We start from the raw sequence: 15825 nt of genomic DNA on the forward strand, positions 1-15825 counted from the left end.
ATTTCGCTACGCGCGCATCAGTTTTGGGGCTCCCGGAGGATGTCATCCATATAATCAAATCAACATGGCCTTACTGTCGTCCGTGCTATGGGTGTCCTGTCTTTGTTTTCAGTGTGTTCCAACGACGTTCGTATAAGGCCATATTGATTTGATTATATGAGCCCGAAACTGATGCGAGCCTGTGAATAAAAATTGAATTTTGGCAAAAAAAAGCTGCCTTCATTATGAAATCTACGTGTCCATGAATGTTGAACAAATGACTGAAGACATTGAGTATGGCATGGCGAATAATAGACTCTTCATTTTCATTCCTTCGCATTTTTTCCTTTGGAATTGATTTAGGAATTTTACGACATTAGTATCGTTTTCCGATATTTTTTTTTGCAATTTACGGAATATATTTGCTCATTTTGCAGCTGCTTTGTACGATGTACAGTATGGGCGAAGGCGTTTTGTTTTATTTTTATTATTTGGAAACGGACGGAAATTTATGCATACACTAGTAATCAAATCAACATGTGGCCTAAAATTAACTGATCCTCTTTAGTTCTGACTACAATTCCAGGCAAATGTACACGTCCAAGGCCAGGGGTTCCCCTGTCGAATGCAACCCTCGTTTCCTTCATGTCACACTGACCTCTTTAAACTTTGAGCTCACGTTGGAACTTTTGGAACGTTTCATAACTCTAATTTAAAAAAAAAATTCTTAATACTTTAAAAAAAATACTGAGCTTGAGAATTGCATGTAAAACGTTAAGTGCACATTCAGCCAAAATAAACCATTGCATCTACGGCTAAAGGTTAATTAGAATTTTCAAATTACAGTAGCACTAAAACACAAAATCTAAAGTGGCCAGTGTTCTGTCGTGTATTACGTCTCATGTGTTCTGTCAGTGTTATATTTTCCGGGCCTACCTTGGTCTTTGCTCGTGCTAAAATTACGTGTGCGAAATTGAATAGAACTTATTAGTATGCCCAAGTGATATGAAAACAAAAATGAAAAGCGCACACCTACTTGCATGCCATGCGTTAAAATAACCGTGGAATTTCAGGTTAAACCGTATATATGTTCGGAAGACCAGAAACCGCAATGTATTGTGGGATACGTATGTAGCCTCCTCTGTTTTATGCCTGAATAAATACACTCACTGCGTTTTTTTTAATCTTCTAGGTTTTGGGAGCTGCCGCCAAGAAGTTCGGCGCCAAAGCCGAACCGGCGAAGAAAGATGAAAAACCACTGGGCGCCGCCAAATCCCCAGGGATCAAGAAGGCACCTGCAGGTGCAAAACCCGGCGAAGAGTTTCACTTCGAAACCTCGAAGGAGGCTCTTACGGAAGCCGAGAGGCAAAAGAAGAAGCAGAAGGAGCTGGAAGAAATGCTGAAGAAGGCTCTTGAGGAGGCGCGCCTGGCGGAGGAGGAAGCCCGCCGTCTTGCGGAACTCGAGGCCCGACGCAAGCGGGAGGAGGAAGAACGTAAGCGCCGTGAGGAAGAAGAGAGAAAGCGCCGCGAGGAAGAGGAGAGGAGGAAGAGAGAGGAGGCCGAACGCAAGCGTAAGGAGGAGGAGGAACGTAAGCGGCGTGAGGCTGAGGAGAAGAAGCGGCGCGAGGAGGAGGAACGCAGGCGTAAGGAGGAGGAAGAGCGTAAGCGGCGCGAGGAAGAGGAGCGCAAGCGGCGTGAGGAGGAGGAGAGGAAGAGGCGGGAAGAGGAGGAGGCTCGCAGGAAGAAGGAGGAAGAAGAGGCGCGCCGAAGGAGGGAGGAGGAGATGAAGAAGAAAGCGGAGGAGGAGGCGAAGAGAAAATCTCAGCTTGCCGACCCGAGCCAGCGCTGGCAGCGTCTCCGCGACGAGAAGCTTGGCGTGGACAGCAGCACCGACCCCCGCCTGCAGCGCGTCAGGATGCGGGAGGAGGCAGCTGACGAAAGTCGTCGCCGCACCCGCAGCGAGGACGAGGCCGTCGTTCATGCTACCGAGCAGGCTAGGCGTGCAGCGAAGCTGGCTGCGAGGAAGACCGCCCGGGAGCGCCGCGCCAGGATGCCCGGCCGTCAGCCGCTCGTCCGCTCCATCACCAACGTGCCCGCCAACGAGAAGGTCGCCAGGGAGTACCTGAACTACCTCCTGGAGGACCTCAACCGCCGCGCCCCTCACCAGCGCATCCGAGCCGGCGCCGCCATGTACGAGAAGGACGAGAGCCGTCAGTACATCCCGCCCGCCCTCAAGTCCAAGGACGAGTTCAAGCGTCTGAACGCCAAGTGCAAGAACGAAGACAGCGTCGACATCCTCCTGGATGACGCCATCGTGGACGACGTGGAGCGTAAGCATCGTTCAAGCGTCATCGACAGGGTGCTGGATTTCCTTAAGGTGTGTCTTCACTTCTTTGATTATGTTTACCTTCGCAGAAGGAAAACATTGTTTTTCCCGTTTCTTCTTCAACTCTAAACACATAAGGTCAATGACTTTGACCAGACGTCTCTCACCATAGTAACTAGCAGAGACACCCTGTGGTGTTGGGTTACATTATGTAGCAGGACAGAGTTGGATGGTTTGTTCACCATGTACATGTACTAGTACATGAATGTGTTTAAATAAAAAATAATTTGATTAGTGGTTTGTAAGGCTAGACCATGTGAAGATGAGTGAAGGTGAACATTATCTATTTGCAAATGTTACCTTCTTAGAACAAGAACGGTCACTTCTAGAAATAAGCTTATTTTTTTGTTCTACTTAGACCCACATGCCTGTCCCAGCCACTGAGATCATACTTGGCGGGTCTATCGGCCAGGGCACCGCCGCGCCGTCCTACGCTGCCGTCCAGATTGTCGTCCTGAGCGACGGTGAGTACTGTCTTCCTGTGTTGAATCACGTTGAGGTGTAGTAAGGCCATGTTGATTTCATTATATAGATAGACATCCGCACCCCTTTCATATTATGACAAAAAATGTAAAACATTATCAAAGGAAGACACTTTTAAATATATTATATCATGTACAAATATAGACGTCATCAATGAAGTATGTAAGTATATTTAAAAATGTTTCAAAAAGAGAGAAGAAGCCATTAGAACTTAGATCAATATCACTCATATATATATATTTCTTTTTTTATTTTATTTTTAGCATTGTATACTTTAGACCTAATGTTAGCCTTTCTTTATTACTATTGTTGTAGTACTCTCTAGTACATTGTACTTTGTACATCTGTGCATTTATCCCCCCGGGGAATGAACATGCAATAAAGTTTCAATTAAATTATTTGTTCGTACAGAATCTTTCCAGTTTATCTTTCTTTGTAAATTATGTCTTTGATAGTTTTATCATCTTAAGATGTTATAGTTAATACGAACACAAGTGGTTCAGATGAAGAGGAGGTCGATGAAACAAATATAATGTGGAAGATCAGACAATAATAGCTAAGTTTGTATCATCATAAGGCCGCGTTGATTTGAATAATGTGGATGACATCCGCGCGTGAATGAGTTATCGTCTGTTTCCAAAAAAAGTTTTTCTTAATCGTAAAAGCAGCTGCAAAATGAGCAAATATGTGCCGAAAATTGCAAAAAAAATATTGGAAAACGACACTGATATCAATTTATCTGAACTGGGACTGTTACTGTACATTTAGAATGTTAACATCACACTCTTCTCCGACAGACTTCCCGAAGGGTGGCCATGAGATGTGGCTGCCGTCTGCCGTGGTGGCCTACCGCAAGATCCTGGAGAAGGCCGCCCTGGAGGAGGGTAAGTATAGCACGTTACATCACATTACTGAAATCTGAAAATATTTGAAATTAATGTCTCCCTAGGACTCTTTAAGTGAACATGTTTTAACATGAGTATTTATACGGGCTTTAATAGGGTATAATTAAACAAACCTTTATTGTACATGGAGATTTAAGCTTCAGTCTACAATAATGTCAAGAAACTTCATCTGTGATATCTAGGGCAGTCTAAAGACCTGTTGTGTCTAAGTGATTTAGACATCTTTTTTAGTGACTGTTCTTTGTGATTGGTCCGTGTATTTTGGGGATATGGCTGTAAAAGTTGTTAAAAGTAGCTGTGTATGTATATGTACTTCTACCTGTACTTGTTTTCATGATTTGAATAAACAGTGTTAAAAAAAAAAGTATATCACGTTACCCGGTAAAATTATACTTTTGCTAAGTCCCGCCGCTTTAGCCAGAAAGCCAATAGAATTTAACAGTCATCCTTTTTTTTCCAACACAAAAGATAAGTGTTCCCACCTAGAACTGTCAAAGGTACCTAAGTCAACTATGGTCTTAACCTGCATGGACCGGTCACGGAAAAATAACGTTAACTGTCTAACTAGCAAGACGTTTTGTACATTGCCTAGATCCTGTTGTACTTGTCAACGGATTCCCATGTGTCCTCTGCGCGTTTCTGTCTGGTAAACGTCGAAACGCTCCATGGTCGATGCCATATCCTAGCGTACCATAACTTCTTTGAAGGAAAAAAACATTCAAAACGTACAAAAAGCAATATTTCAATTTCAAGTATACGACAGCATCGTGAAAAAAAAACAAGGAAAAGCTCATATTCGAACTCGGGTCAAAAAGCCTCATCCTAAAACCACAATTGTCTACATCACAAAACTACACTTAAAGTTTGCCGTTCTGTGATATGGCATCGACCGTTCTAAATGTCAACGTCCGTTTATGAGATGGAAACTAGCGTCCCCTCTGCCCCGTCTCTAGGTCAGCTGCCCGACCTGACGTTCGTTGGCCACTCCCAGACCACCCTACAGTTCATGGTGGAGGACGTGGACGTGGACATGTACTTCACGCACGAGTGGGGAGACACCGAGCACGACTACGACCACCTGTACCGCGAGGCCATGATGATCCGGGAGACCAAGGCCCGAAACTGGTGAGGAGAGCGGAAAAGATCGCGCGTACATCTTTTCAGCTCTCCCTACCCGTTTCGGCCTTTAAAAAAAAAGAAAAAAAAACATAATGCGCGTCTTCTTGGCTCATGTCATGGCGATAAAGAAGTAAATGTAAAAGTAAATGTTTGAGTAAAGAAACAAAAGTAAGCGCGATGTTCTTTGTTAATAATATCTATTTTCAATAGCCCTAGTAAGCTTTGGGAAGCGGCTGGAAAGAGTACAAATTGGCCAAATAGACAGATCATATGCCGTGGGAATTGGTCCGCGCTAAGAGAACATTTCCGCGCTTCCCGAAGCCTGGTAGAGGCTAGTGCACGAATCTCCTTTCCGCGCATATATTTGCTAGCGCAATGCCATATTTTCTAGAATTAATAGCTGGGTACAAAGACCCGATAAGCAGATTGTATCGCAATGCGCAATTCAACAGCATATTCTCAGTCGCCATCTACATTTCTACGTTCTGACACTATACCTTCTCGTTTTTCAGCTATGCCATTTCTGCCGTGCGCCGTCAGAACGCGTGGGTTGCCGGACTCCCAGAAGTGGTAAGTGTTTAGTTTCTTGTAAATCTTAGGCCACAGCGAGTACATTTCATGAATGACATTCTCCGCAGGCTGCAAAATTAATGTGAAAGGGCGAAAAAAAACAAGGCGGGCAAAAAGCAAGATCCCTACACTTTCAAATTTTCCAGCATGCGCCGGCTTGTCATAAGAGTCCCTATGCACTACTGCAAATTCACAACAACAACTTTGTTTTCCTGTCGTTTAGCAGCATTTTTGGCGGAAATTTTTTTTATTCGTCCACGCACACTAGTTTGGGGGTCTTCAGAGATGTCATTCATAAAATCAAGTCAGTGTGGCCGTTGGGATCCAGTCTGCAAGGAACTAGCTTAAGGGCCGCCATCTTTGTTTGTTGCTATGACTGTTCCAATGTCTACTACGTTTGCCTTCTACAGCACATGCATTGAGTTTTCAACCCCGAGTCTTTTGGTTTTGGTTTGGTTTTCTTTTAAATGCCCACGATCATGATAATGATCATTCTGGCATGCTCATTTGTACTTGAGTGAAGTGAGGAAAGTCGTGTAAAGTGTCTTTCCTAAGGGTACAAGATCGGTGACAAGGTGGGGTTCGAACCCGGAACCTCTTCGTTCCGGGCCGAGGACGCTACCGCTACGCCACACGACCCCACTTTTTAACAGTAACAAGGGAAATCGTAGATTTCAAACCTCCGGGTTTTTTTGTGTTCTATTGGTTTAGGTTATTTGTTTGTGTGTAGTATGAAAGTTATGTGCGTAATATGTTTGTATGTGTTTGATGGCTACTGACGGTGGGTTCGGTATGGACTGTTGATTAACGTGTCTCACAGTCTGACAGCCTGCACCGTCACCCGCGCCATTACCCCCGCCGTCATCCCGCGCCGTCATTGCTGCGCCGTCACCCAAAATTTTTATCGGAACCAGACACCCCTCTGTTTGTACCCCTTTTCGTAATGCTAAGACCCAAAACCTAGCAACCGCCCCACTTCCTTAACAACATGGTAATTACCATTTTCAGCATGGCGGGGGTGTCCGGAGCACTTAAAAACCTTTTATTTCGTACGCCCATAAACACATATGCAATTAAACAAAAACGTTCTGCATCATCTGCAGCCCAATAGCAATACGTATACCGAACCACAGACAAATCCGTCCAGCCGATCGCGAGAAACAGCTGCTGACAGAAATGTTTCGAACCATAGTAAAACCTCCTCGCGGAAGGATATCTCCTTCCCCGGAGGTAATAAGTTGTTTTTTTTTACATTTTTGCCCGCCCAGGTGAAGGATGTGGTACGTATGGTGAAGAACTGGCGTAACTGTGTGGACTGGGGGGAGAAGAAGAAGCGCCCCAACTCCTACCTGCTCACGCTCATGGTCCACAAGGCCTACGAGGAAGCTTGCAGATTGTAAGTGTACTCCTCTCACAAACACCCAGCTATATTTTATTCGTGTACCTGCATTAGACGGTTTAACATAGCTCTCACTAGGCTAGGTCGAAATCACAGTGTAGGGAGCCTCTACTCTGAGATTAGAACCCCATATGCTGTGATTTAGCCCCCTACACAACCAGCGTAGGGGTGTTTTTTTTGGGGAGAACCTTGTGATGAAAATGTGACTTAAGAGTGAAGCTGTAACAGAGGGAAAACATAACTTAACAAAATGTGTTCCTCAATAAGCAGGAAATAGTGTCTCAGGGGGTAATGAGTTAAAAAGTTGTTAAATTGTCTTGTGTGTGGGCCACAACACCAGCCTCCGCTGCCTGTAGCCCACGAGTATTGTATTATTTGCAATTCCAATAAATCAAATCAAATCAAAGGTTTTTTTGAAGAATACCAGGATCCCTACTGTGTTCATGTCTTTGGCATTCGATTTACGACTGCTTTTAAAAATGTAACTTTATAATAAATGCGGCTTAATCACATTCAGATATCTAAGTCCCGTTTATGAATACCATAAGCATGTTGTGTGTGTATTTTGACCAAGTTCGTGCTTTTCCCTAAAAATACCTCCCTGCTTTCCTCCCTTAGCACTGAGGATGTTAACGAAGCCCCGATGGAAGAGGACATCCTGAAAGAGTTCATCAACCTGTCGCAGAAACTGGACAGAGCCATCGGCAGGTAAGTCACGCGGTCCGTCCTTGGTGCTGAAATGTTGATGACCGCTGTTCTTAGAAACAACTAGAGGCGAGGAGCTAGAAACACAAAGTCTACTGGTCCCTTGTTGTTTCAGCGGTACAAGTTAGACCATGTACGTCACATGGTCCGTCCTTGGTGCTGAAATGGTGATGACCACTGTTCCTGAAGCAACTAGGAGCGAGGAGAAAGACGAACTCTCCTGGTCCCTTGTTGCTTCAGCGGTACAAGTTAGACCATGTAGGTCACATGGACCCATGGTCTGTCCTTGGTGCAGAAATGGTGATGACCGCAGCTCCAATAAACTTAGGCCACGGCAAGTAAATTCTATGGATGACATCCTCCGTAGACTCTAAATCTAATGCTATAGGGTGAAAAAACAAACAAGGCGGGCAAAAAACAAGATTCCAAAATTTTAAGGTCGTAAACATTGTTAAACAAGAATTGAGGCGACAAAACATGATACTCGTATCACAAGCACCAGGTCTTTTATACCTGTATTCAACAGTATTATCTGGCCTTGTAGATGTGTATACATCCTAATTAAGTAGAACAATTGTAGAAAAGAGCTACACTACAATGGGTATTTATGTGCGATAGAACACCTTAGACTGTCAACAATTGCCACGTGAGCAAATATGCCTCAAGTTTGCTGGATCCCTGAACTCTGATCTCTTAACCGATGGGCATTTAGGAGTATTTCCCATACATGTTTTTGCACGTAACTGTGAAACAGAAATATTTGAAAGCTCCAGAATGACTTATTGAATAAAATGACCACCAGAACCGGTACCGTTCTTCGTAGATCGATAATTATATTGGTTACCTCCTATGCATGTTGCAGTCAATTCTAGGTATTGCAAGTAGTAACCGCCATCGTGTTCTTTGTGTGGTTTTCAGAGTGACTTGGAATGACTACTACGACCCCGAGTTGTACCGTGTGGAGCACATCAGCCGGCTGCCGGTGGTACAGGACCCCGCCATGCCCGCCTTCAACGTCGGCGAGACCATGGAGTCCTGGAACATGATGCGTCACGAGGCGTGGATATGGGGACAGAGTCTCGGCATCCTCAAGCTGTAAAGTCTCGAAACGGTGCTTCACAACACACCCGGACACCTTCCAGTGCCTGTAGCTGTTTAAGACTTTAAAAAAAATAGAGACTGCCTCCTGGGCTGGCCTGGTGGCCAGTCTATCGCGGTTGGAGCGGGTTCTCTTCGGGGCTGCAGAAGCTCTCCCCCGCCCGACTCAGCTAGGTTCCCCGGTAAGAACACTCCTACCGGGCGGCCTGTTGAGCTGGACGGGGAAAGACTATCAGATCCCCGAAGACAGCCTGCCCCGCAATAGACTGGATACCAGGCTACTCCTGGGCTGGACATTTAACGAAAAGCTACAGAGAGTGCATGAAAAAAAATGCTGAGTTTCTGTAGCTTTACTAAGTAGGATGTGTGCATAATTAGGCGTCTTAACTAGCTATTTTGACACACAGACTCCTACGCTTAAAGCCTTTATTGTTTTTTGATAGGATAGGTCATTCTTCATAGCACCACAAGGATGGTATATAACAGACGTGTTTCTAACCCATTTGAAGTGGGATCAACAGTTTAAAGTGTTTTGACAGGCAGCCATTGTTCGTTGTGACATTTTGGTGCTTGTGTGTTCACCGTTTGATCAGTGACTGGCTATTACAGCATTTCTAGCACGGCACGAAAACTGGTATTTAAGCACTTCTAAACTTAGCGGAAAGGGGACGTTGTTTCTTTCTCCTTTACGTCACCTGTACGTGCACGTAAAGATTGCCTTTACGTCACCTTTCCGTGAGTGCGAAAAGGCCACTTTCCGGTGCCTTTCCGTGACTTTTAGGTGTTTAAAGGCGTCGTGCGCGTTAAGAAAGATCTTTCCATATCCTTTAAAGAGAATCCCTTGGAAAGCATTCGTTTTCATTTAAGTTCTTCTAAAATTCACGGAAAGAAACACGTTATATTTATGTGACATTTACAAGTTCTCTTTGTGTAAAGTTGGCGTAAATATCTGTTTTCGTGCTGTGTGGATATATCCATTGTGTCTACAATCGTTGGTGCTATAGTTAACATACAGTTCTCAAGAACGAAAAGACTGGTAGAGGTATATTTATAGGCATCTCTGATAAGTTACATTAATATGGCTGCATGGCTAAAGAATACGGACAGATTTGATTTGATTTTGTTTTCTAGAACATGAAACTGTCAGTACATTGTAAAGCTTAAGTGTTTAGTGTTTCTCCTACATATAGATATATTTTGTGTCACTACATGTTTGGGAAAGCCAGAAAGAAACGGAGGGAAAGTAAAAAATTCTATGCTGTGGATTGCTTTACACAGGGTCCAATGTGTGACAACGTGTTTGAATCTGACTGGATGTCATTGTAATGTGCAACGCATTTGTCATCTACATTTACATACCTTTGGATAGTTTGCACAAAGTAGAAAGGAGGCCATATATATCAGGGCACTCCAGCCATCACTAAGCAGAGACGGTGGACGATATAAACTTCGCGGCGCGTTTGATCAATTGCTGACGTCAAAGATCCATAAAGTCTCACGTGACTAAGGTCACGTGTGTGTAACCGTAACTCTCGCGAGATTACGTTTTGAAGTGATGGGTCATTACTAACCTGATGAAGGCAACAGTGGTGGTTGAAAATTTAAACCCTGCGTACTCTTTGTGTTGGAATAAAGTTTAAGATTGTACTAAAATGAAGTACTGGTACTGTGTGCACAGGCAGTCGCTTATTGGTGAAAAAGCACCAATGAAAAGAATGCTTTCTTTACATTGTGAACTATACCTTTACTACATGAACTGGCAAAAGTCACCAGCAAACCAGTTGGATCGAACACTGTGCAAAGCAATCTCAGTTTCTTACCTCGGAGAGTTTTATGAAAAAAAATATTTATGAAAAAAGCGATATTTACGGCAGCTTATATAGCACACTTTAGTCGTAGTAATGTAACTGTAACCGTCTATCACAATCCGTGTCAATATTGTATGTCAACCATTTGTGTAAGAAAGTGCTCCTGTACAAAGTACTGAATAAAGTTAATATAAAATCATAAATTGTAGTGATTTCAATATTGCTCCCTTTAGATAGGATAAAAAGTTAGTATTTGATCATATAATACATGTCATGCTTCCATTAGCCCTTTAGACCACAGCAATTTGATTTGTTGGCTCGTATTTTTTTTCAGAAAAAAATGAAGTGACAGGGCAAAAGAAAACAGACCTACATGTAGGCATCCTATGTTAGCCACAAGTGATATCATGATAGGATCCATTAAGTCAACATACATATACCTGGCTTAGACTAGGCTGGTTTATAATTCAATATAAGGCCACACCAATTTAATTTCTTGGTTAACGGATTTTTCTAGAAAAATAATGGAGCGGGCGGGCGAAAATAAAAAATAAAAACAGGCCTAGGCATCGTATTATGGCACAAAATGGTACGATAGGAGCCATGAAGTCAACACACCAGGCTGGTTCAAAATTTAAACAATGAATTTTGAACTTTTAATGATATCATTGCATTGAAAGATGGAATAACTGTAAGAACTAGTAAGAAAAGGATTGTTTTCAACTGTTCATGGAAAAATATGGCCATTTTGCAGTTGATTCTGAATTTTTATTTTTATTTGCAAATCAGAAAAAAATGAAGCGGCGAATCCGTTAACCAAGAAATTAAATTGGTGTGGCCTAATGCCATTTATCAAATAATAGTTCAAATATTTAGTATGGCCTCAAAATGCTAACTACATATTAAAGGGTTATAATTTTATTACATCAAAGTCTATAAACTGTTCAGGAGATAATGAACAAAAATCAATGCATTATATTTGACTGACTGGAATAGTCCTGATTTAATTACAAATTAATAAAGGGTTAATGCACTGCCCCGAGTTGTATATGGTGTCATAACTGTATGAGCAGCTGCCATAACCACCGAATAAACCACCGTGTGAGCGAAGCGAACGAGGTGGTTTATGAGGTGGTTATGGCAGCTGCCCATGCAGTTATGACACCATATACAACGAGGAAAAGGCAGTGCATTAAAATTATTATCATATAGCCTATCCAAACTGTCAATCAACACAATTCCTGTTTGAAATACAACAGCTTTAATATATATACATACATAAAAATACATTCGAATATATTATACGCTTTAAAACAAATATGGATAATTTCATTTAATGCAAATTGTAGTTTAAATGAAGCTAAAGAAAAAAGTTTATTGGACAGAAAAATGCTACAAAGGTTTACAGAAAGAGTCGCATGCCCCTATACCCTATAACATAATGGTATCAGCCATAACACGACATGTGCTGTTATTCCGCCATAACACCACATGTGCTGTTATCGGGAAATAACAGCACGGGTATCCGGGCCTCTGATTGGTCCACGCCGTCCGGCTATATGATAATATAATATATAATATCACAAGTTAATATACTCTCTCCTAACAGTTTAGATCTAGAGAAGAAATTCGAGCTTACAGTAACTGTTAATACACAGATGTTAGGAAGGAGTCCTATACTGGTATGTCCTGTGGGTCTGGCTTAACTACATGTACTAGTAATGTACACATTAAAACTGCACAGAAAGAAATGTACATACCACCACACATCTGTTTCCCTGTCACTCCTTGAAACAGCACCAAATCACACATACACACGTCATATATATATATATATATATATATAGTCAATGCATTTCTAAAAGTAAATGCTAAGATATACAATCATGTTTTAAACTGCTACGGTTTACTTGAAATCTAAAGTTTGTAGCAGTGTTGCACTGTCGTAAAATCCTCTAACTTGTACTATAAACAGCAATAGCTACTGTTACACATACCCCAGTATACAATTATTCCGGTGAGTTATAATTTCATGAACAGTGGTGATTGCACTGTAACAGTGAGGTTTCGACCGACTCGGTGCAGGTTTGATTCCCAGGAGTCATCAGTGGTTTTCCTGTTTCTACTCGCTCCTAATGTTTCAGTACCTTTAAATTCCGAGGTCTATTCCTGTCCACTGCAAGCAGTTTACATCTGGGCTAAGCTATGTTATCTAGTTAGCAACAATTGTGCGTCCTGAATGTCATTTCTTAAGTACTACCATTGGTTTAGTCTTAATATCTGCACCAAACACATGAATAAAGAGACTCTTTTTACACAACCAAGGGGTATATTCAGCCGAAGTTTAGAGGACCGTCTGTCACCTTCCTCAGGGCAAATTTAGAGCAGCGACACCTGTGCTGTACAATGTAAAGTAAAACCAGTCAGATTTGTCCTATAAGGGGCCTGCAAGCCCTTTTCCGTAGAGCGTAATCGGCCGTTTTAATTCTACGTAGAGTGTAGACAGGCCGCTCTAATTCAACATAGAGCGTAATTGGCGCAATTTGCGTAGAGCATATTTTCGCTGTATTAATTCTATGTAATATGTTGTAGCCACTTGGAATTTATCGTGAAGCATAATCAAGAGGTTTCCAAATTAGAGGGTTGTCGGGACCCCCCCCCTTGCAGGCCCCCCTATAAAAGGAAGGTGAACGTCGGCTGAATAAAAAGCCGACTCTTGGTTGTGTAAAAAGAGTCTCTTTATTCCGAGACTTATATATCAACCTGATGAAACTGTATATTCACGGAGGAACCAAGTACAGTTTATATGGTTACACTCTTCAAAAGCGCAGTGTTTTCTTCATCCTGGCTGCTGCTCTCAAGGGGAATCTTCTTAAACGAGGCGTCCACTTCCACAGGTCCTGTGATGGGGGCCTTGCCACGCTGCCGTGCCTCCTTGACCGCTGATGCGGCCATGCTGACCGGCAGGACCGTGAAGGTAATGGCAGTAGTGGACACCACCATGCAGAATAAGATCTGGGGAGGAAAGGATATGTGGAACTGAGATGTGTCTTGGGTTGGCAGAAAACAACATCCGGTCTGATCAGCGGAAAACTGATTTAGGAGGGAAAATCCAACTGGACATTGTTTTCCATCAACTAGATGTTCTTCTAAGAACTATCAATGATAATGCAACTTCGCAAACCTAGAGGGTCCAATTTGCCCGCACAGATTCTTTTTTTTTTTACCCTCTATGACTGGCTAACTCCCCTTGGCAAGCTACAATCTTTTTTAGGCCGATTTCTAGTATTTATTGAGCCTACAAAGGAGTCTGGTGGGGATCTGTTACATTGTACCTACCACTGCGTTAGCCAGGTCGGGTGACTTGAGAGGTTCCAGCGAGCAGCCCACCGCCATGGCAACGAACGCCAGCATCAGGAACATGCTGCCGTGCAGGACCTGTCCGAAACACAGAAAGCTGCGGGCGCGCTGGGCCAGCAGTTTGGCCAGGGGCGTGGTGAAGGCGATGGGGCCGTGGTGCGGGGACGACGTGTGGTAAATGATGGGTGGTGACTTCACTGCCATGGTTCACTTTCAACACTGAAACAACAAAATACAACAGTGAATAGTTTCATCAGGTTGGTAAGTTTGGCCAGGGGTGTGGTGAAGGCAATGGGACCGTGGTGCGGGGAGGTGTGGTATATGATGGGTGGTGACTTCACTGCCATGGTTCACTTTCAACACTGAAACAACAAAATACAACTGTAAATATATTTTCATCAGGTTAGTTTGGCGAGCGGCGTGGTGAAGGCGATGGGACCATGATGCGGGGAGGACGTGTGGTAAATGATGGGCGGTGATTTCACTGCCATGGTTCACTTTCAACACTGAAACAACAAAATGCAACCGTGAATAGTTTCATCAGGTTGGTAAGTTTGGCCAGGGGTGTGGTGAAGGCGATAGGACTGTGGTGTGGGGAGGACGTGTGGTATATGATGGGTGGTGACTTCACTGCCATGGCTGGGACTGTGGGAGGTAACTTCAAATTTTAACACTGTAAACAACAACACACAGCAATTTAGCAAACACCTTAACAATAACAATAGTGTAAATTACTAAGTTCTATAGTACGCTTGCAGTAGCAAAAGTTTGGGGTCTGAGAAAACTATATATTTACGGTCACGACAGGTGCAGCAAAATGAAAGTCGGCAAAATACACGTTTGCAGTACAGGGGTGACTGCGATAACTTCGAATATGAAAGTACCACAGAAAAATTGTTTTACAGTTTTTGATTTACAGTAATTCGAGAAAACAAGGATATCTGTATTACTTATAAGTTTTTTGTAATAGAGGTATTAAACCTCTTTGATGTAAAGAAATTTTTGGCTTAACATTCAGTGAATATTTATGACTTAATTATTAACATTGCAGCATTGTCAACAGTTTCAATATGTCAAACTGATTATAATTGGTAAGACAGCGTTATAAACGTTAGCATGACGTGTTGTTTCTGCAGATATTTCATCACCTTTACTTATGTTTACCCCCCTCCCCCTTCATTTAAATACATTGTACATTTAGTTTTAGCAAGTGACAGCGGTAGAAATATACAACATGACCTCCCTACAACCATAATATGACGAAAGAAGATGTTTAAGTAATACGAAAATGCATAAAACATCATAAATCTTAAAAACATTCACTCAGAAATTGAATGTTTACCTGAACTGCAACTGTATCTTCCAGAACAGCTGACGAGACGTAGGCACTGCCTCCTACGAATTCCTTCTTTTCGGCATAAAATAAGTAATCTGGGTATTGAACTAAGCTACAGCTAAATTGAAACCAGTTATTGAATTATTGTAATCTAACTGCCGAGAAAAATATAAATATGGACACCTCAGATTTTCTAGTTGCGCAGTGTTGTTTTGATGACGATATTTTCCCCTTTCTGGGTCTTTCAAATGCCTGGGGTGGCCGTGGATTCTGAATTAGTGCCTGTCTTTTTTGTCACCAAAAGAAAGAAATATTTTTAACCTCAACATATAATATTGAATGCCATTATTATATCTCTTTTGTATATTATATCTAAAAGAGGGAAATACCTTGCTTCGCTTGTTTTGTTACATGCTTGAAAATAGAAAATGTATTTATTTTATCAGGCATAATCTATCAATTGCTGGACAGCAAACAGGTGTTCATTGCGTCGCCCTATGGCAGGTGGCTTATTTGTATCAACCAGATGTGCTCCAATATTAAATGTAAAAACCGATGTTGCCCTCAAACTTACATCATGTCTTTTCTTTTTGCTTGCCCACTGCACTGCACACTCATAAAAATTCCTCAGTAATTAAAACTTGCTAGTGTGTCTTCTGAAGGTGACAGAAGCATGT

The 15825-nt window shown here is 42.5% G+C and overlaps 2 protein-coding genes across 7 annotated transcripts in view; one reads left to right on the forward strand and one right to left on the reverse strand.

Annotated features, from left to right (window-relative positions):
• LOC109476743 (caldesmon-like) overlaps positions 1 to 8801 on the forward strand; it is a 19405-nt gene extending 10604 nt beyond the window's left edge. For all 6 annotated transcript variants that reach the window (XM_019777747.1, XM_019777748.1, XM_019777750.1 and 3 more), the window contains 8 exons: positions 1172 to 2356; positions 2724 to 2829; positions 3646 to 3732; positions 4707 to 4878; positions 5385 to 5442; positions 6711 to 6838; positions 7460 to 7549; positions 8465 to 8801. In XM_019777747.1, coding sequence (XP_019633306.1) covers positions 1172 to 2356; positions 2724 to 2829; positions 3646 to 3732; positions 4707 to 4878; positions 5385 to 5442; positions 6711 to 6838; positions 7460 to 7549; positions 8465 to 8645 — 2007 coding nt within the window. In that variant the 3' untranslated portion in view covers positions 8646 to 8801. The remainder of the gene's footprint in view (positions 1 to 1171; positions 2357 to 2723; positions 2830 to 3645; positions 3733 to 4706; positions 4879 to 5384; positions 5443 to 6710; positions 6839 to 7459; positions 7550 to 8464) is intronic.
• A 3235-nt stretch (positions 8802 to 12036) lies between these two features.
• Positions 12037 to 15399, reverse strand: LOC109476773. Its single transcript, XM_019777792.1, has 4 exons — positions 15155 to 15399; positions 13792 to 14031; positions 13209 to 13467; positions 12037 to 12760 (listed from the first exon to the last, which is right to left on the reverse strand). Exons 2-3 carry the CDS (start codon positions 14014 to 14016, stop codon positions 13255 to 13257), a joined length of 438 nt encoding a protein of 145 aa, XP_019633351.1. The 5' UTR covers positions 14017 to 14031; positions 15155 to 15399; the 3' UTR covers positions 12037 to 12760; positions 13209 to 13254.
• Between the last annotated feature and the right edge of the window lie 426 nt (positions 15400 to 15825).

This window comes from Branchiostoma belcheri, unplaced genomic scaffold, assembly GCF_001625305.1.
Source record: "Branchiostoma belcheri isolate BF01 breed outbred unplaced genomic scaffold, Haploidv18h27 scaffold39, whole genome shotgun sequence".
Taxonomy (NCBI): domain Eukaryota; kingdom Metazoa; phylum Chordata; class Leptocardii; order Amphioxiformes; family Branchiostomatidae; genus Branchiostoma; species Branchiostoma belcheri.

Coding starts and splice junctions, on each gene's coding strand:
- LOC109476773 (XM_019777792.1), bottom strand. CDS start 14,016: ATGGCAGTGAAGTCACCACCCATCATTTACCACACGTCGTCCCCGCAC. Junction 13,468..13,791: donor CCGACCTGGCTAACGCAGTG/GTAGGTACAATG, acceptor TTTCCTCCCCAG/ATCTTATTCTGCATGGTGGT.